Source organism: Ornithodoros turicata, chromosome 5, assembly GCF_037126465.1.
Source record: "Ornithodoros turicata isolate Travis chromosome 5, ASM3712646v1, whole genome shotgun sequence".
Lineage (NCBI taxonomy): Eukaryota > Metazoa > Arthropoda > Arachnida > Ixodida > Argasidae > Ornithodoros > Ornithodoros turicata.
This window is the reverse complement of record NC_088205.1, coordinates 38,398,293-38,414,807: the sequence shown is the minus strand read 5'-3', so window position 1 is coordinate 38,414,807 and position 16,515 is coordinate 38,398,293. Positions and strand designations below refer to the sequence as shown.

General features: G+C 45.8%; 1 protein-coding gene across 3 annotated transcripts in view; it reads right to left on the bottom strand.

The window, feature by feature from the left end:
• LOC135394377 (arginine--tRNA ligase, cytoplasmic-like) overlaps positions 1 to 16,515 on the bottom strand; it is a 106,532-nt gene that overhangs the window by 29,355 nt on the left and 60,662 nt on the right. For 2 of the 3 annotated variants that reach the window (XM_064625093.1, XM_064625094.1), the window contains exon 11: positions 10,841 to 10,954. In XM_064625093.1, coding sequence (XP_064481163.1) covers positions 10,841 to 10,954 — 114 coding nt within the window. Of the gene's footprint in view, positions 1 to 10,229; positions 10,769 to 10,840; positions 10,955 to 16,515 lie in introns of those variants that run through there. The other variant, XM_064625095.1, reaches the window with a different exon arrangement.

Below are 16,515 nucleotides of genomic sequence, written 5' to 3'. Positions count from 1 at the left end.
CAAATAAGTTTAGAGGGAGAACTGAAAGTCAGGGAAGATACAAAACTGCGCCAAGAGGACCACTTGGCTTGCTTGCGCGTCCACCTGGCCTTGGCTCTCGCCTTTTTAAATAGAAGGTTTTCACTGGCTGGGTATCTTCGAAATCTGCCCATGCACAATTCTGGCCTTTTCATGTTGCTTCACACTCCTTGTTCCACCAGGGTTTCGGTCGCTTCGGCAAACGACCGGAAGTTTCGGGAATACATTGTGTTGCTGCGTCAAGGATGATGTTAGTAATGACACGGTTTGCTTCGCCAGTCGTCATCCTATCAACAGGGATTAAAGACAGGTTGCATTTTTTAGAAAAAGTGTGCCAGTCAGCCTGTTGAAGTTTCCACCTAGGGGGACACACTGTCAAGAAAGTGACTGGAGTGTCACTGGAAAGTGCTCACTTCCCAATGGATTCTCTTGCCTATTCTAAACCCCCAAAAAGAGATGGACCACATAGAGACAGATCTAATGCTGAGAAATATTGCGTAGCGGAATGTACATACGTAGGCGCCCTTGTGTTCAAAAGATAGATGGATATTGATAGCAAGAATTTTACTAACATCTTTCCCCAACAGTCGGTCCTTGTACTACCCCAGAGTGGATTGTGCATGTTGAAATCGCCTAAAAGAATAAAAGGAGTTTGAAGTTGCCTGCATAAATCTTCTATGTCGTTTTCTTAGCCTCCAACTCTGTAGTGAGGTTAACTGCCTTGGCTGGAAGAGACGCTCGTTAACTATCGTCACACCACCAGCTGCACGATTTGTATCATTTCGATCTTTTCAGAATATGTTGTGCCTACGCACAGGAGTTGGAGCGGTTGTATTCAAGTAGGTTTCCTGGAGACAAAAGCATGCTGCATTGTAGGTTTCGAAAAGATCATTTACGTCGTCTAGATTTGAAACCAAACCACAGCAATTCCATTGGAGGAAGTGGTTCATAAAGGCGGCTATTCCAAGAAGAAAGAATAGGAAACGCAACATTTAGTTATGCTGACTAAGTAACACTTGTTTCATTTACGGGGTTGGAGACTTCGCAAGGATGGCTTCTGTGGTTTTCCTGTCTTTATTCTTCTTCCTGTGCCTTTTTCTCGTTTTTCTTTTGCGTGCATTTCAGGGAGGCTTGATGATTACCTTTGCGACATTCTGTCATCATCAACCCCCATGTTTTGATGGTCTTTTTGGAAGGGGGTTTTTACGCCTCCATCTGGATAAGAACAAGCAAGATACGGGAATAGGAGAATCTGAGGAAGGGAGGCTAGGACGTGCAGTACACACTGCACAGTCCGCCTGCTTCAAAGGGAATGGCCAACAGGATCATCATCGTCATCATCAAAATACGCGTGTCAGAGCAGGGCCATTCCATGCCAAACGTCCCACAGGTGACGCTTGACCCTCATCGATTTTGTTAGAAAAATTCATAGGTTGGGGAAACCCACTAAAACAAATGTTTTAGCTGCCATCGCAGAATAGTTGTACCTACGTGTCTGTTTAAAGTTACAGGGTTAGCCTCTGACCACCTCTGCAGTCTACACATGCCGCCGCCAAAATTAGAGATATTCCAACTGTTTTCGTGTCGCGATAAGGGAGAAGTGTTTGTCTACCTATCTGACGGTCGCAAATATTCTGGCTACTCACATTATGTATCCTAAAGGGCATGCGAAAAATGATTCAAGAAGCAAAGTTTCACATTTTTTCTGGACTACATCACTAGAGTGATGTGAATGAACACTAGAGTAAAGTGGCAAAACTATTTTTAACATTGAGATACATATGGGTACTATAAGCCAAAAAAGTTTCGTTGAAAGGCTAAACACAATAATAGGAGTAAAAAATATGCGAAGACACAACTTTGGCGAAAATATGGCAACTTTAACCTGAAATAAAAAAAATGGTGGAGCACAGAAAGAAGTGCACTGAAATCTGGAAGAAAGTATCATGCCCAAGGAACACAAGTAGCAAGTTTTAAAAAAGTATATTTTCGTGCAGCAGCACGACCAGTCACACAAGCAATCGTGTCGTTTCTTTGAAATCACAGCGTAGCGGAACAGTTTTAACATGCCGCCACATGGCATTTGGAGCGCGCCAACTCCAAATAATAATGATAACGAACGGTATCTTCAATTCAGCATCAGGCCACGGGTACAGTATTGGTATCGTCTGCTACGAGCAGGAAGTAAGATGTGATTGGTTCATCCACTCGGAAAAACCGTCTGAAAAGGCTGCTTTCTTGAGTACAACGCAAGTGCAGTGCTGACAGTGTACTTGGTTGCGTATGACATAAACAACGAGAATTTGCCGAGGCAGACTACAAGCATGGACAACACAGACATGTAAGCCTCCAATGGGCGACATCTTGTATATACAACGTAAACAACGAGAATTAGCCGAGGGAGGCTACTAACATGAACAACACAAACACATAACCCTCCAATGGCTCACTGGTTCAAAGCAGTGGCAGGTGCGTGTGCCGGCCACGGACACTTGCTACCTCACTTTGGTACCTTCTCTTCAAGGAACTGTCTCGTCTCACTTTCAAACCATTGGAAAACCCAAACTGTTTTTACACTTTCGAGACTCTGGCTGGTCCAAACGCAGAATCAACAATTTCAAGGACCGTTGCAAGCTTGCTTTTGCTGCTAGGCGTTTCGCCGTTCCTCTCATGCAGTCACAGGGTTCTATAGACCCGGTCAGCTCAGCCAGGCGGCGCTCTTGTTTACCGCTGTCAGCGCTTGTGGTGATAGCGCTAAGTTTTCATAAGTAACTAATCATGCACATGGCATGCGCTGTGAACGGGGGATCAAGCTCTGTCAAGCTAAAGGAACCGAATATTTTTCCCCTTATCATAAATTCGAGAAAAGGAAACCAACTACGACGGCACTTTATCGCCGCATAACAAGATATTAGTGGACAGGCTCGTGATCTGAGTAGGATGTCTCGCAGGTGAGCTCTGAGTGAAGAATGAAGGCAGGGTGGATACAGTAGTGTATCTCCAGTATGGATCACCGGGAGGGTATGAGATCCCGTGCAGTAGCGATTAATGAAATGAATCGAGCTAGCACTATGACCATTTGTCAGCAGCCAGTAGTCGGCTCTCTATGAGCGCTACAACATCCATTGTAGTTTTTCTTATACCAAACTGAATTAACCACTTTTGCATATTCGTGACTGTTTCAGAAGAGATGAATATGGGCGTCAGAATTGCATCGGCATGGAAACTTGGAAATGTCCTTGCAGCTGAAATTTGGCCCTAAGAGAAAGAGAAAAAAAAAAGAAAGAGAGGAGGAGAGAAGTCAACTTTAAGGCGGTCAAAGAGGAGTTCGTGGAAAAAGACTGTGCCCTCATGCTGGCGGACAAGGAGATGCGCTTCGTGGTCGCCTCGCAAGACGTGTTCGAACAAAAAACGCTGACTGCGCCGAAGAAAAGCTTTGTGGAGGTTCCAGAGAGGGACACAATGAAGTTGAAAAGGGAGACTGTTTGTTTGTTAGAAAAGGCTGGAGCTCAGTCGGTGGCGAACAGGGTCAAGCGGGCGACGAACAAACATCTTCAACTTTTCTTCGCCATGAACACCCACACGCCATGGACATGGTCAATGGGTCCATAGGAAGGGTGAACCAGGTGAAGTTTTCCTCTGAGACTGGATGCTCACCGGACCTGTTTGTAAGGTTGCTCGCCACCTACATAATGTCTACCTCGGTCGAATTTCAGGGCAGAACATTAAGGCAGGGGAAGGGAGGGAGAACATAGGCTCGTCGGTCGCCCCAGCTTTAAGTAATGCGTACATGGAGGTAGTAGACAAGTGGTTAGAAGGACAGTTGATGGGGGAGGGGTCTCAGGTGTTACGCATTTACAGGTTTGTTGATGATTTCTTGATTGTGGGGAAGGAGGGAGTAAGGTGGGATGAGTTAGTCAAAGTGTTTGCAAGCAATCCCTTCAAGCTGAAGTTCACAGTAGAAAGGCCGCACGAAGGAATACTCCACTACCTTGATTTGAAGTTATCAACTACTAACAGGGAAAGGGGGACCCAGTTATGTTGGTGTTATGGGCAGAAGATGCAGAAGGCAGTTCTCCTGTTCAGATCTGGTCACTCCAAGACTGTAAAATTTGGAGTGGTGTCGAGTTTGTTGAGCAACGCAGTGGCGAAGTCCTGTTCGCACCAGGTAGAGATGAGCATTAAAGATCAGATACTAAGGTTAACGAGAGCAGGTTATCCCCCGGATTTTGTCAGGGGGGTAGTCAGGAGGCTGCTGAGGAGTAAAAGGACCCCTGAGGAACGAGAATGTATCAGTACAAGTCAGCCGACAGTCACCTTACCCTATATGCATACTGCCACCCACAGGTTAAAGAAAGTTGCAGCTAAGAATGGTATAAAGGTGGTAGTGTCTGTCAAGAGGAAATTGGGATCCCTTCCTGCCGTTGTGAATGGTTGAAGGGTAGAGGGTGTCTGTACGGTACGGCATAGGAATAAACAGCTCCCTTGCTTAGTGGGGGTGGTCTATTCCATTCCTCTGGGATGTGGGAAGTGCTACATAGACGGGCCGAGCGCTTACGAGAGCATGCTAATAAGGTATCAAATGCAGAGGCCGGCTCTTCCCGTTTAGCGGAGCACGTAATGGGTTGCGGTTGCGAGCCAGATTTTGAAGCCACTGAGATAAAGTTTAGGTCAAAGGATGTGTATCTCAGGCAGATCGTGGAAACGCAACTCATCATTGAACAAGGTAGAGATTGTGTTAGTGCCCCCACCGCGGTGCTTACAAAGAAGCAAGAAGAAGTGATAAAGAAAGGTTGTTGGTTTGGGTGATATCGGTGTTTGGCATCAAGTGTTATCTGTGACATAACGTCATGTGGGGGGGGGAGTGTCGGTTAGAATGTATGTTTCGCGTGTTTTCAGCGTCAGTAAACGGTTGAAAGTTTGCGTCGTCGCTGTCTCGTTCCTTCTTCTGTTGTCGCCTGGCCTAGGGATAAGAGAAATCTTCTCATCGTGGTCTGTAAATCGGAGCACGCCGTTCCGAAATATATACTCCTGTACATAGTCCGAACACTCATCAGATTAATCCACACCTGGCTGATGATGGATATCGTGACATATCTACCATACACATGAGAGATTTCAAACATACAGTCATGTCTCGATTATCCAGACACCTCGGGAGTCATCCCCTTTCATCCGGATAACGAATTTCCGGATAACCGAACCAAGCAAACTTTCCGGGAAACCCGAAAAATTTGGGGGACCTCTTTATAGCTCCAGAAAAGGAAACAAGAAATGATCGATACCTCAAAAATTGATGAGAAGTGAGCTGCTTGAAATTAGTTAGCACGCAGGTGGCAGAATTTTGGTCAGAGCCATAGCACTCGCTCGTCACACCCTGCTGTTCAACAACAACAACAACAATAAATGATGGAAAAGTGATGATGATATGGGATGTTTCCCCTTCTGTTCAACGAAGGGTAATGTCTCAGAAAGTTGGTCCCGCGCTAATGTTTTTTTTTTCTTTCTTTTTGCAAATGTCTTTGGCATGGGCCAAAAGACAGGCGATGCATTCGGACGACCTGGACACGTTCACATGTCGATTTCCTGCACCCGGTGGATACAGGGCACCTCTTCTGTTTATCGTCTACCATCTTTGTCGTGTGCCCGCAGACACCAAAAAGGAGTGACCTCTGAAGAAAGGGAAGTCAAACAGTACAGAGTGCCCGATGAGATGCTACCCTTTTCCGAAATAATGCGAACACAGCAGGAACAGGGACAGAGGAAGTTGACACCTTCCCAGATAAGCGAATCACAATGATCTAGGTTCTGGAAGATTGGTCCCCATACTTGCTGTTCAGATACGGATAACAAATTCCGGGTAGCTGGGTACAGTTTTCTTCTCGGTAATGTAGTCCGGATAACAAGTTTTCTGGATATCTGAACTCCGGATAAGCGAGACATGACTGTATAAACATATAAATATGTTAGCCGTCGGAGATTTCAACTTGGTCTTGACGGTTAATGAGAACTGTGAATTTCTAAACTTCATGATAGACATGTTTGAAGTACAATTTTTCTCGCATCATCGAAAGAACCAGCAGCAGCTGGCGAATCCTGCATACGGAAATACTTAAAAAGGTCATATATATGACCTTTTTAAGACACTTGGAAGGATTCAGATGCACTCGCGACATCACATACTTCTCTAAGAGTTCATTCCAACTATATCTGTAGAATCTGTAACTAAGAATAACAAAACAAAACTAATGTATAATACACAATACTCATTGTTTTGCAATATGTTTATGATAGTATGTCATAACCGCAGGCAAAATCTCTAATGAATGAAGTATGAGCGTGGGCCACGAAGAAACTATGCTCCTATGCTCCGGTGGTTCTTCTTTTCCTTTTTTTGTTTTGTTCGCCGTTTGCGTTTTGATAACGTGACCCCAGGCTTCGTTCTTCCCATTCCCCGGCCAGCCCATCTCAGAAATTTGGAAACAACCGGAAGGTCGAGCACAACACACGTCCACATGTATTTGCGTTCTTCACCTGAAGAATTTACTTGAAAACTTTTCCTCAGCGTGTCGCCAGGGGAGAAACGCAGCGCTAGCGTTGCCCGGCCAAACTCCAGTCGAACGTCCCTATACCGGGGATAGTTGCAAAAAGTGTCAAGACACGGAAACGTAAGTGAAACCAGGTCAATAAGGTCAAGTCAACCAAGTCAGAAGGTGCGCCCCTTGTGCACCTTCGATGCGGTGCCGCGTATAGTGATGATTGCGCGCGCCATCTGCGCCGTACCTGAATTTACAAAATTCTCTTCTCTGCTATAAAAAAATATGATTTTTTAAAACTTACTCCTTGTGCTCCTTGGGCATGATACTTTCTTCCAGCTTTCACTGTACTTCGTTCTGCGCTCCAGCATTTTTGTTACTTATGGTTAAAGTTGCCGCATTTTCGCCAGAGTCGCATCTTTGCATAATTTTTCTCCTGTTCCGCGTGTACTGCAGGGGAGGTCAGAAGAACAGAAGAGTGGTTGTCGTGCTGGAAAATGCGCCTTCGCACGTCCAAGTGACCAACCTCACAGCGATCCAGTTGGTCTTCCTTGCCCCCAACACGACATCGTTGTCGCAGCCCCTCGACCAAGGGGTTATACGGGTCATAAAGCAGCTGTACAGAAAGAACCTGCTGCGTAGGATGCTCCTAGCAATTGAGAACAGCAAGACCTATTCAATTGACCTGTTGGGTGCCATCGATCTCCTTGCATTCTCCTGGGCTCAGGTGCAGCAAACGACAGTGCAGAACTGTTTCAGACAGGACAAGTCCGGTGTGGGTTAACGGGGTTTTACTGTATCAGAATCATCATTTAAAACGATCTTTCGCAAAACTGCCGGTCAGGATCGCATCAACGAAGTAGAACGGCACAAGTACGAGGGGTGTTCTAGTGAAACTGGGATTTTTCATTTTTCGCAGAAGTGAAATGAACTTACAGGCAAGAAATTAGTTTTATTTTTCAATGTAATCTCCAGCTGCACTAATGTACTTGTCCCAGCGTTTCACGAGGGCTTGGATGCCAGCAGCGTAGAAACCCTTACCGGCGCGTAGCAGCCATGATCGGACCACATTCTTGACCTTGTCGTCGCAGCTGAAGTGGCTGCCCCCAAGGAACGCCTTCACTGGCCCGAAGAGATGGAAATCGCTGGGGGCGAGGTCTGGACTGTAAGGGGGATGCAGCAGCAACTGCCAGCCAAGTTCCTGTAAGGTGCGTGTCGTGAGATGCGCAGTATGCGGGCGTCCATTGTCCTGTAGGAGGAGGACTCCTTTAGTGATGAGGCCCGGCCGCTTTTGCTTCAGCGCCTTATGCACATCCCTGAGAACCTGACAGTAATATGCAGTATTGATGGTGGTACCACTGGGCAGAAAATTAATATGAACAACGCCAGCCTTGTCTCAGAAAACCGTGTCCATGACCTTACCCGCAGACGGGGCGCTTCAGAACTTCTTGGGAGCTGGCGAGCCCAAATGCTTCCATTGTTTTGATGCGTGTTTAGACTCAGGAGTGAAATGGTGCACCCACATTTCATCGCACGTGATGATTCGATCAAGGAACGGCTGTCCTTCAGTGTCCAAACGGTACCTTAGTTCTTGGGAGATTTCCAGTCTTCTCAACCCAACGGCCACTAACTTTCCGAAACTGGAGGTGTTCATGAATGATAGTGTTCAATGTTCCCACAGAAAGGTCTGTCTTTCGAGCCTGTTAGAGACATGTTATCTTTGAGGATCAGGCACACCACAAGTTGGATGTTCTCCGGAACTCTGACACTGGGCTCTGAGCCGTCCCAGCCAGGATCGTCCTGCACTGATGTACGGCCGTCTCGGAACCGTTTGCACCACTCAAATGCTTTGCTGCGGCTAAGTGTATCCTGGCCATACTGAGCCTGAAGTCTTCTGTGAATTTCAGACGACTTTAAGCCTTCATTCACGAGAAACTTCATGATGTTGTTTCACTTCATGAAACTTCACTTGTTGTTGGCCATCTTGTCCAGCATGTGTCTTCTGTCTTGCACAAACTTCGGACCACCATGTGGTGAACGCGGAGGTCTGTCGCGTGTGAAAATGACGAAAAAGAAGTAGTGCGAGCCATTTGTACACTCAGGAGACAGAAAGTCCCCTTGTAGAATGCCGATAAACATGCACGCTTGTCGCGAGCGCAAAAGCATTTTATCTAGCTCTAAATTGGCACAGCATTGTGTCAAAAGCTGTTCTAAGGATAACAAGGATAAGACACCCACTGATACCAAGTGAGGCTCCGCACCTTTTAGGATCAACGTTTTCGTACACTGCTCGTCAACCAGTGCCATAATCATCATCATTCACCTCCCCAGTGGTAATGCGTCGATATATGTTTGAGTGGCAACAAGCGACTGTCTGCCAACACACGTTTTGGAAGTCACGATACTTTGCAACCAGGTTTTGCACCAGTACAAAACATGTCAAGCATGCAAGACGCCATCGTAGGATGCAGCAAACTAGAAAAAAACTTGAGGGCGAGAACAGGATGTGGAGAGGGAAAGACCTCCTCTGCTTCTCGCAAGCCCCTTCCACACTTTCCAAGTCCCATGCTTTGCAACGCGCGCATCTATCCCCGGCAGTCATGCGCAGATAAACGCACTGCGTTCTCAGTCTAATGCTCACGGAGGCTAAAATGCCTCCGTAATTTCTTTTCAATGTAAAAGTGCAACCTTGCTTTTCGATTTTCGCATGTTTTACTGGCCGCTGGTAGAGTTCCGATTGCTATATGCGAGCAAACACTTTCGTGGCAATCGTTATACTGATGCCTTGTCTGCATGTACTTCAATGGGTGAGCCGACGGGAACCAGCAATTTGATCGTAATGTCGGAGTTATTGTTATATCAAGGATCATAGTAAACGGGCTAAACAGTAGTGTTATTATATGGCTAATATCGTGAAATCACATAATGCTACAAGAATGAAAACAGAGGACGCCCTGTCTGGCTTAGCAACGTTGAGTTGGGTAATCAAGTTTGCAAGCAGAGACGCTGCAGTAGAGCCCTGTGCGGATGAGATTTTTGGCATCCGCATTCGACCCGCATCCGCGCACACGTTATCTGCACCCGATCCGCATCCGCAGCATACACAACCGTTTACACCTGCATCCGACACGCAAAATCCGCACGTTTCGAAGGACGCGTAAAGACTGCCGGCAGTATGTTGGTATAATATCGGATGCCTCCATGCTGTCACGGAAGGACTCACGACGACAAGCCAAAAGTAAACCTTTCAACAAACGCGATATGGAGAGACTTCTGGGACGCATGGAACGCTGCCTCGGCGGTGCTCGCGTGGTTCGACACGCCAGAATGCCTCCTCTCCCGTCTTGGCCGTGCATGGTCAAAGGTGAACCCGAGCATGCGGTCGCTGCCAGCGCGCAATACAAATAAATTACTGGTGGAAAAATTACAGCACGCAGTATATCCGCATCCGATCCGCTAGCTGATCCGCCGCCTTCGCATCCGCATCCGAACTGCACACCGCAGAAAGTGCTAAATTTTCATCCGAATCCGCAAGTATCTTGCGGATATCCGCTTCTATCCGCGGATTGTGCAGGGCTCTACGCTGCAGCATTTCGTTGGTGCAACAGACGCCAATTGTGCCTAATATTTTTGCCAGGACACGCAGTGTTGTGCGGAAAAGTCGCCACAAAAAGAAAAGTTTCTTCTCTTTTTATCTAGAAATTCAAATTGTGATGAGGGACACATGCACACAGGGCCGGCGAGAAGGGGGAGGAACTACTGTAAACTTATTTTTATTCGCAATGTATTAATTTTGGCAAATCGCGCATTCAGTCATTTGCAAAATTATTTGTGAGTATTTCATTTTGCGATTTTAGGGCTGTTTCGTTTAGCGGGATAAACATCAAGCTGTGTTCGTGAGTACAATTTTTCGCGATTTTTTAGTGGTCACAAAATTCATGAAAATTCATACATTACGAATAAAAATACGTTTACAGTATATGTTATCGAGATGTGAGGAGAGTGGCCCAGGAGGGGCTCAATATTACTTATCCCCGGTGTCTTGTGATTTCACTTGCCAGCCCTGCACACAAGTTTTGTATCCCTCTCCCCTGTTGCAAGTTCCCAGGTTGCAAAAGCTTTAAGCCTTCATTGTTGCAGGTGTCCAAGAGGCCCTCCGATGTGGCTTTGCCTCAGGCCCCGCACATCCTTAGCTCCGGCCTTGCCAGAAGGTACTATTAAACACTGATGCTTAATTCTCCCAATTATGCAGGTAAAATTGAAGGTTTGAAATGAATTTAACTTACTCTATCAAATGAGAAGACATACTCGTGCACCCGATTGTGACAGAGGTCCGCATATTTAATGCATCCATATGCCACTGCCTCTTGCGCTCGCTTCAGTTCTTCAGGTGTCAATGCCTGGGAAAAAAACAGGGACAAACTGTGTTACTCAGACAGTGTGTTACTCTTGAGTGTGTATATCCCTCACAAAAATGGCAGCTGTGAATTTTCCTCGAGTCTAAACTTTACTAACCTCAATCTTACTTCAATGCCCACTATGATTGCACGGATAGGAAATTGTGCCGCCCATTTTTGTTGCAGCTTTGCAAATTTCAAACCTGCTCATTAGACTCTGTCAGGTATTTGAGGGATTCTGGGCGGCTGTGTTACAGTTTGCGAGCATTAGGAGCTGGTAACTTGCAGGACTAAGAGTGTCCACAAATTTGTGAAGACACAAAGAATGAAGCAGCTGCTCTGACACAAGAGGGATTTGCAGATAAGATAAAGACCAGAGCAGAAGAAGGAACTAAATGATTGCTGCATTCTGACAATTTTTCATCAAAGCCTGCTAAGTTCTACTTTGGTGAGAATGGCCAGTTTGCATGGCGCAGTACACAACAAGATGCCAATATTTCAGTTAGCTTAGCTGAGAAACAAAAATTAAAATACAGCAGAGGCATTATCTCTAATGGAGAGGTCACCCATCGAAATTCACTTTTTAATGGACCTTAAGCAGAAGTAGAGTAAGAGAAATGGGAAACGCCATGAAACTTAGCGGGATGAAACAAAGTGATTCATTCTTTATGCAGCAAGCTCGGAGCTGGGTCATTCCACGGGGAATGGTCCAAGGTTGTCAATCGACCATCACCAATATTTTTTAAAAAAATAGGGTGTGTGGGGGGACACTGTCAGATTAATCGTACCGAATGTCCCAACTCGAAATATTGATTCCATGCGTTTTTAGGGCACCTCAGAGCTTGCGCCAGGCGAAAAACCATACCAAAGGTTTTCGTCCTCTTTTCGCGCGTGCTTGCTTCTATATACGAAACAATGTGGTTTTTATGTCATCCGAGGATTATGCAGCATAAGTTAAGCAGGGCATGCGAAATAACTCTCTCCCTCGCCCTCTAAAGTCGGGCCCAAATGTCGCCGTTTGTGCACAGTGGCGTATCTAGGGTGTGGCAGGTGTGGGCAGGTGCCATGGGCGCCAGGTGAACAGGGGCGCCATTATGTGGTTGGGTGTGAATGTGCCAGGTCGGGCACTCAACCTGGCACATTCATAAATCATCTAAAGCACCCGCTATTAGAGAGGTTGTAGTGTGAAACCTAGTGCGGACCACACGAAAACGCATTCCCAAGGACATCATGTTAACCATGCTGCCATGGGCGCAGGTAGCTCTAGATACGCCACTGTTTGTGCAACCTTTGTGATTTTATTCCGCGTTCCGTGCTTACCTTGTTGGAAAAGTAGGTACGGCTCCCTGTTTACTAGCACATGGGGAACGTTACCAAAATTTTTTGCATATCTGGGATATACACTTGTTCTGTGAGAACCGTTGGAAAGTGACACACACCAAAACTTTGCATTTTACAGAAGAAGATTTCGGAATGTGGCAGACCACTTAAAAATCGACGACCTACGTCATTCGATAGCACAATGCTTCAGCTACAACCAACATATCAAAAATCTGGAGAATTACTTTTTGACAAACGCGAGAAACAAATTTTTTTCTCGGCCATGGTTTGCTTGAGATTGGGCGCGGAGAAGCACCCTTCCAGGCACATTCTGGTCTGACGCGTGAGACCCTTTAACAGGTTCGTCTTATATGCTTGGTACTACTGTCTTCCTGGGCTTTTCGGCGGTTCATCTTTTATTTACACTTGTGACGTGTATACTTCCGCGTCAAACTAAAAGAAGAAAAAAGTAAAACCACAAGGTGTCGTGCCCAAAACACGCCCTGTCGAAAATTAACGCCCAGCACCGCTATTGTTGTTCTTAGGCCCCTTGCATACCGGGAAAGCTTTCCTCTCAGAAGAAAACGGCGTTCGCTTCGCCGCGATTCTGCCCTCAGAAATTGGTTCGAAGTGGTGAAACTTCCTTGTCCCAGGCAATGCAATGCAGCGGCTGTGTCTTTCGGCAAGGATGGTCCTTTCTGCTGCAACTTCGTCCTTTGCCCACATATACAGGTCCCTTGGTGTTAGGATCTGCCCCTCCTGCGGCCGCTGGAGACTGGCTTTGGCAGCGAGCCTTTTAACAGTTCCTCCTACTCCGTCGCACGGCCCCTTGCCGTGTGACGTTGCGAAGAAGTTCCAGCAATATAATGTTCCAGTAATGTTCCAGTAATGCACTTTTGTGACCTCAGGGTGCATACGAAGGAATGAGTCTAAGAAGGCTCTTTGAAATGCGTGCACTGCGACATTTGTATGTTGGAGGCAGTCGGAAACTATCACGTAGGGTTCCACGTTTACTAGCACATGGAGAACGCTAACAAAAGAGAGTGCTCTCCTCAGTCATTCTACTGGGATGAGTCGCAGGCAACAGTGCACCCTATAGTTGTGTACACTTGACAGCCCCAGTGTCCTAACTTAAACGTGGAATCCTACGTGATAGTTTCCAACTGCCTCCAACATCATACAAATGTCGCAGTGCACGGATTTCAAAGAGCCTTCTTAGACTCATTCCTTCGTAGGCACCCTGAGGTCACAAAAGTGCATTACTTCACAGATGGTTGTGCTGCGCAATACAAAAATAAGAAAAGCTTTCTTGACATGTGCTACCACAAAGAGCACTTTGGTGTTAGCGCTTGCTGGAACTTCTACGCAACATCACACGGCAAGGGGCCGTGCGACGGAGTAGGAGGAAATGTTAAAAGGCTCGCTGCCAAAGCCAGTCTCCAGCGGCCGCAGGAGGGGCAGATCCTAACACCAATGGACTTGTGTATGTGGGCAAAGGATGCGCTGAGCATAAATTGCCTGTGGGTATCAAAGGACGAAGTTGCAGCAGCAAGGAAGTTTCACCACTTCGAACCAATTTCTGAGGGCAGAATCGCGGCGAAGCGAACGCCGTTTTCTTCTGAGAGGAAAGCTTTCCCGGTATGCAAGGGGCCTAAGAACAACAATAGCGGTGCTGAGCGTTAATTTTCAACAGGGCGTGTTTTGGGCACGACACCGTGTGGTTTTACTTTCTTTTAGTGTGACGCGGAAGCATACACGTCACAAGTGTAAATAAAAGACGAACCGCCGAAAAACCCAGGAAGACAGTAGTACCAAGCATATAAGACGAACCTGTTAAAGGGTCTCACGCGTCAGACCAGAATGTGCCTGGAAGGGTGCTTCTCCACACCCAATGCCACGCAAACCATGGCCGAGAAAAAAATTTGTTTCTCGCGTTTGTCAAAAAGTAATTCTTTGATGTGTGTCACTTTCCAACGGTTCTCACAGAACAAGTGTATATCCCAGATATGCGAAAATTTTTGTTAACGTTCCCCATGTGCTAGTAAACAGGGAGCCGTACCTACTTTTCCAACAAGGTAAGCACGGAACGCGGAATAAAATCACAAAGGTAGCACAAACGGCGACATTTGGGCCCTACTTTAGAGGGCGAGGGGGAGAGTTATTTCGCACGCCCTGCTTAACTTATGCTGCATAATCCTCGGATGACATAAAAACCACATTGGTTCGTATATAGAAGCAAGCACGCGCGAAAAGAGGACGAAAACCTGTGGTGTGGTTTTCTCGCCTGGCGCAAACTCTGAGGTGCTCTAAAAACGCATGGAATCAATATTTCGAGTTGGGACATTCGGTACGATTAATCTGACAGTGTCCCCCACACACCCTATTTTTTAAAAAAATATTGGTGATGGTCGATTGACAACCTTGGACCATTCCCCGTGGAATGACCCAGCTAAGACTTCTAAAGGCTACACAGATTTGCATGCATAATTTGGTGGCAGTGCCGTACCAGCTTTGTTACAGCAAAAGTTGTGTTCCTTCTTAATAATAATTCTGACCTCAGTTTATTTGCTTCGGCTTAGAAAGTTGAATACAAGCGTTTGATGTTTTCAATTGTACTGAACATTTGTGCTACCATCTGTACGTACTTCATCAGCAGGGCCCGGGACTTTATGCAAAAAAACCTTCCAAAATATGCATGCAAATATCCTGCGCAACACGTCTAAATATTCAGAAGTATGATGTCGGGAAAGTTGCTCCAGAAGCTCTTCTGTAGCTTGGAACCGTATAAATACCCCTTTTTTTTCTTCTAAAAAACATTCTACAAATGAAAATGCACGTTCCTTATTGGAATGCACAATCACTCGTGCACATTAAGGTATTCTTCATTGGTCACTGTAGTATGCCACCATAGCCATCTCAGTTTTCAGAAGTGCAACCACATAGGCATTTTTACTTGGGACAATTAAAAAATTCCTGCTTGGCGAGTTAAGAAAGCCATGTACAGTGAAAATGTGTGCTCTCTGGCGAATAGGCTAGTTACCTAGTTCACTTTCACCATGTGCAGACAGTTCTTCATTATGCTGTTCATCGCCTTTGAGAGCAGTGCTCACATACCGCAATGCTTTAAGTCCCTTATTTTTATCAAGCACAGCCTCAAGCATCTCAATGATGCCAGCTTTTTATGCAAGCAGGAAGAAATTAAAAATCTGCACGACTGGACATAATTTTTCATGGCAACATTTTCGAAAATGTGTTCGGACACATGTATGACACATGTAAAGTATGCTCAAAGGCATGCTCAAAGGCTATGCTCCAAGCCATGAGGTGATGCCAGCTTGCGGAATTTCGAATGTATTCGAGTATTCAATGAAATGTAATTGGGTTCGAATACGAATAGCGCGGTTATTCGGTACAATATCGAATACAGTCAAACTCCTTTACAACGAAACTCAGGGGACAGCAAAAAAAATTCGCAGTAAAGGTATTTTCGTTAAAAAGGTGTTCGCTACAAAGGAGTTTGACTGTACTGTATGCCCTAGTAATGTGTGCAGAAATGTTAGGACATTAAAAAAATATGTATTTTGCATAAGCCGCTAGGCCATAGTTATCAGTGTCCCTCACCCATGATGGAATGACCTCTCTCTGGGCCTTGAACGGATCATCAAACGAAAAAAATAAATGCTTGCTGTCAAAGCAACCCAAAGCTCCTGTTGATGTTGATGATATTGCAAAGTGTGTTCCATGTCCTTCACAATCCCACGAGTTGGGGATTCCATGTTCTCAGGTCTACATGCAGTTGCTGACAGGATTTTCGGATGTCTAGGAGCCATGGAACTGGTCCAACTTATTGCGGACTCCAAATTTCCAGTCAATTGCAAAGATCAACTTTTCTCCACATAGTCTAGTCCAAACAGGCTTAAAAACCACCCATGCATGTGTGCCTTGCCGCATGGGCAAGGGATATTACATTATGCAAAAAATTTCTGCTAGTCTAGCATTGTCACTATACACATATGCAAGTGTGACGATGGCTGCAATGATAACCGCAGCTGACAGTGGAGCAGTGTTGTCAAAATTCTAGACGAACAATCCACTAAAGTAGCCAACGGATTCTACCAGAATCCACTACATTTTGCTAAGAAGCCGCTAAAATCCGCTAAAGTGCTGATCAGTGCCTGAAAATGTAGAGATTGATGTAGATTGCACCTGTATTTATGGTGTTCAGGAGGTTGCTTCGCATCTCT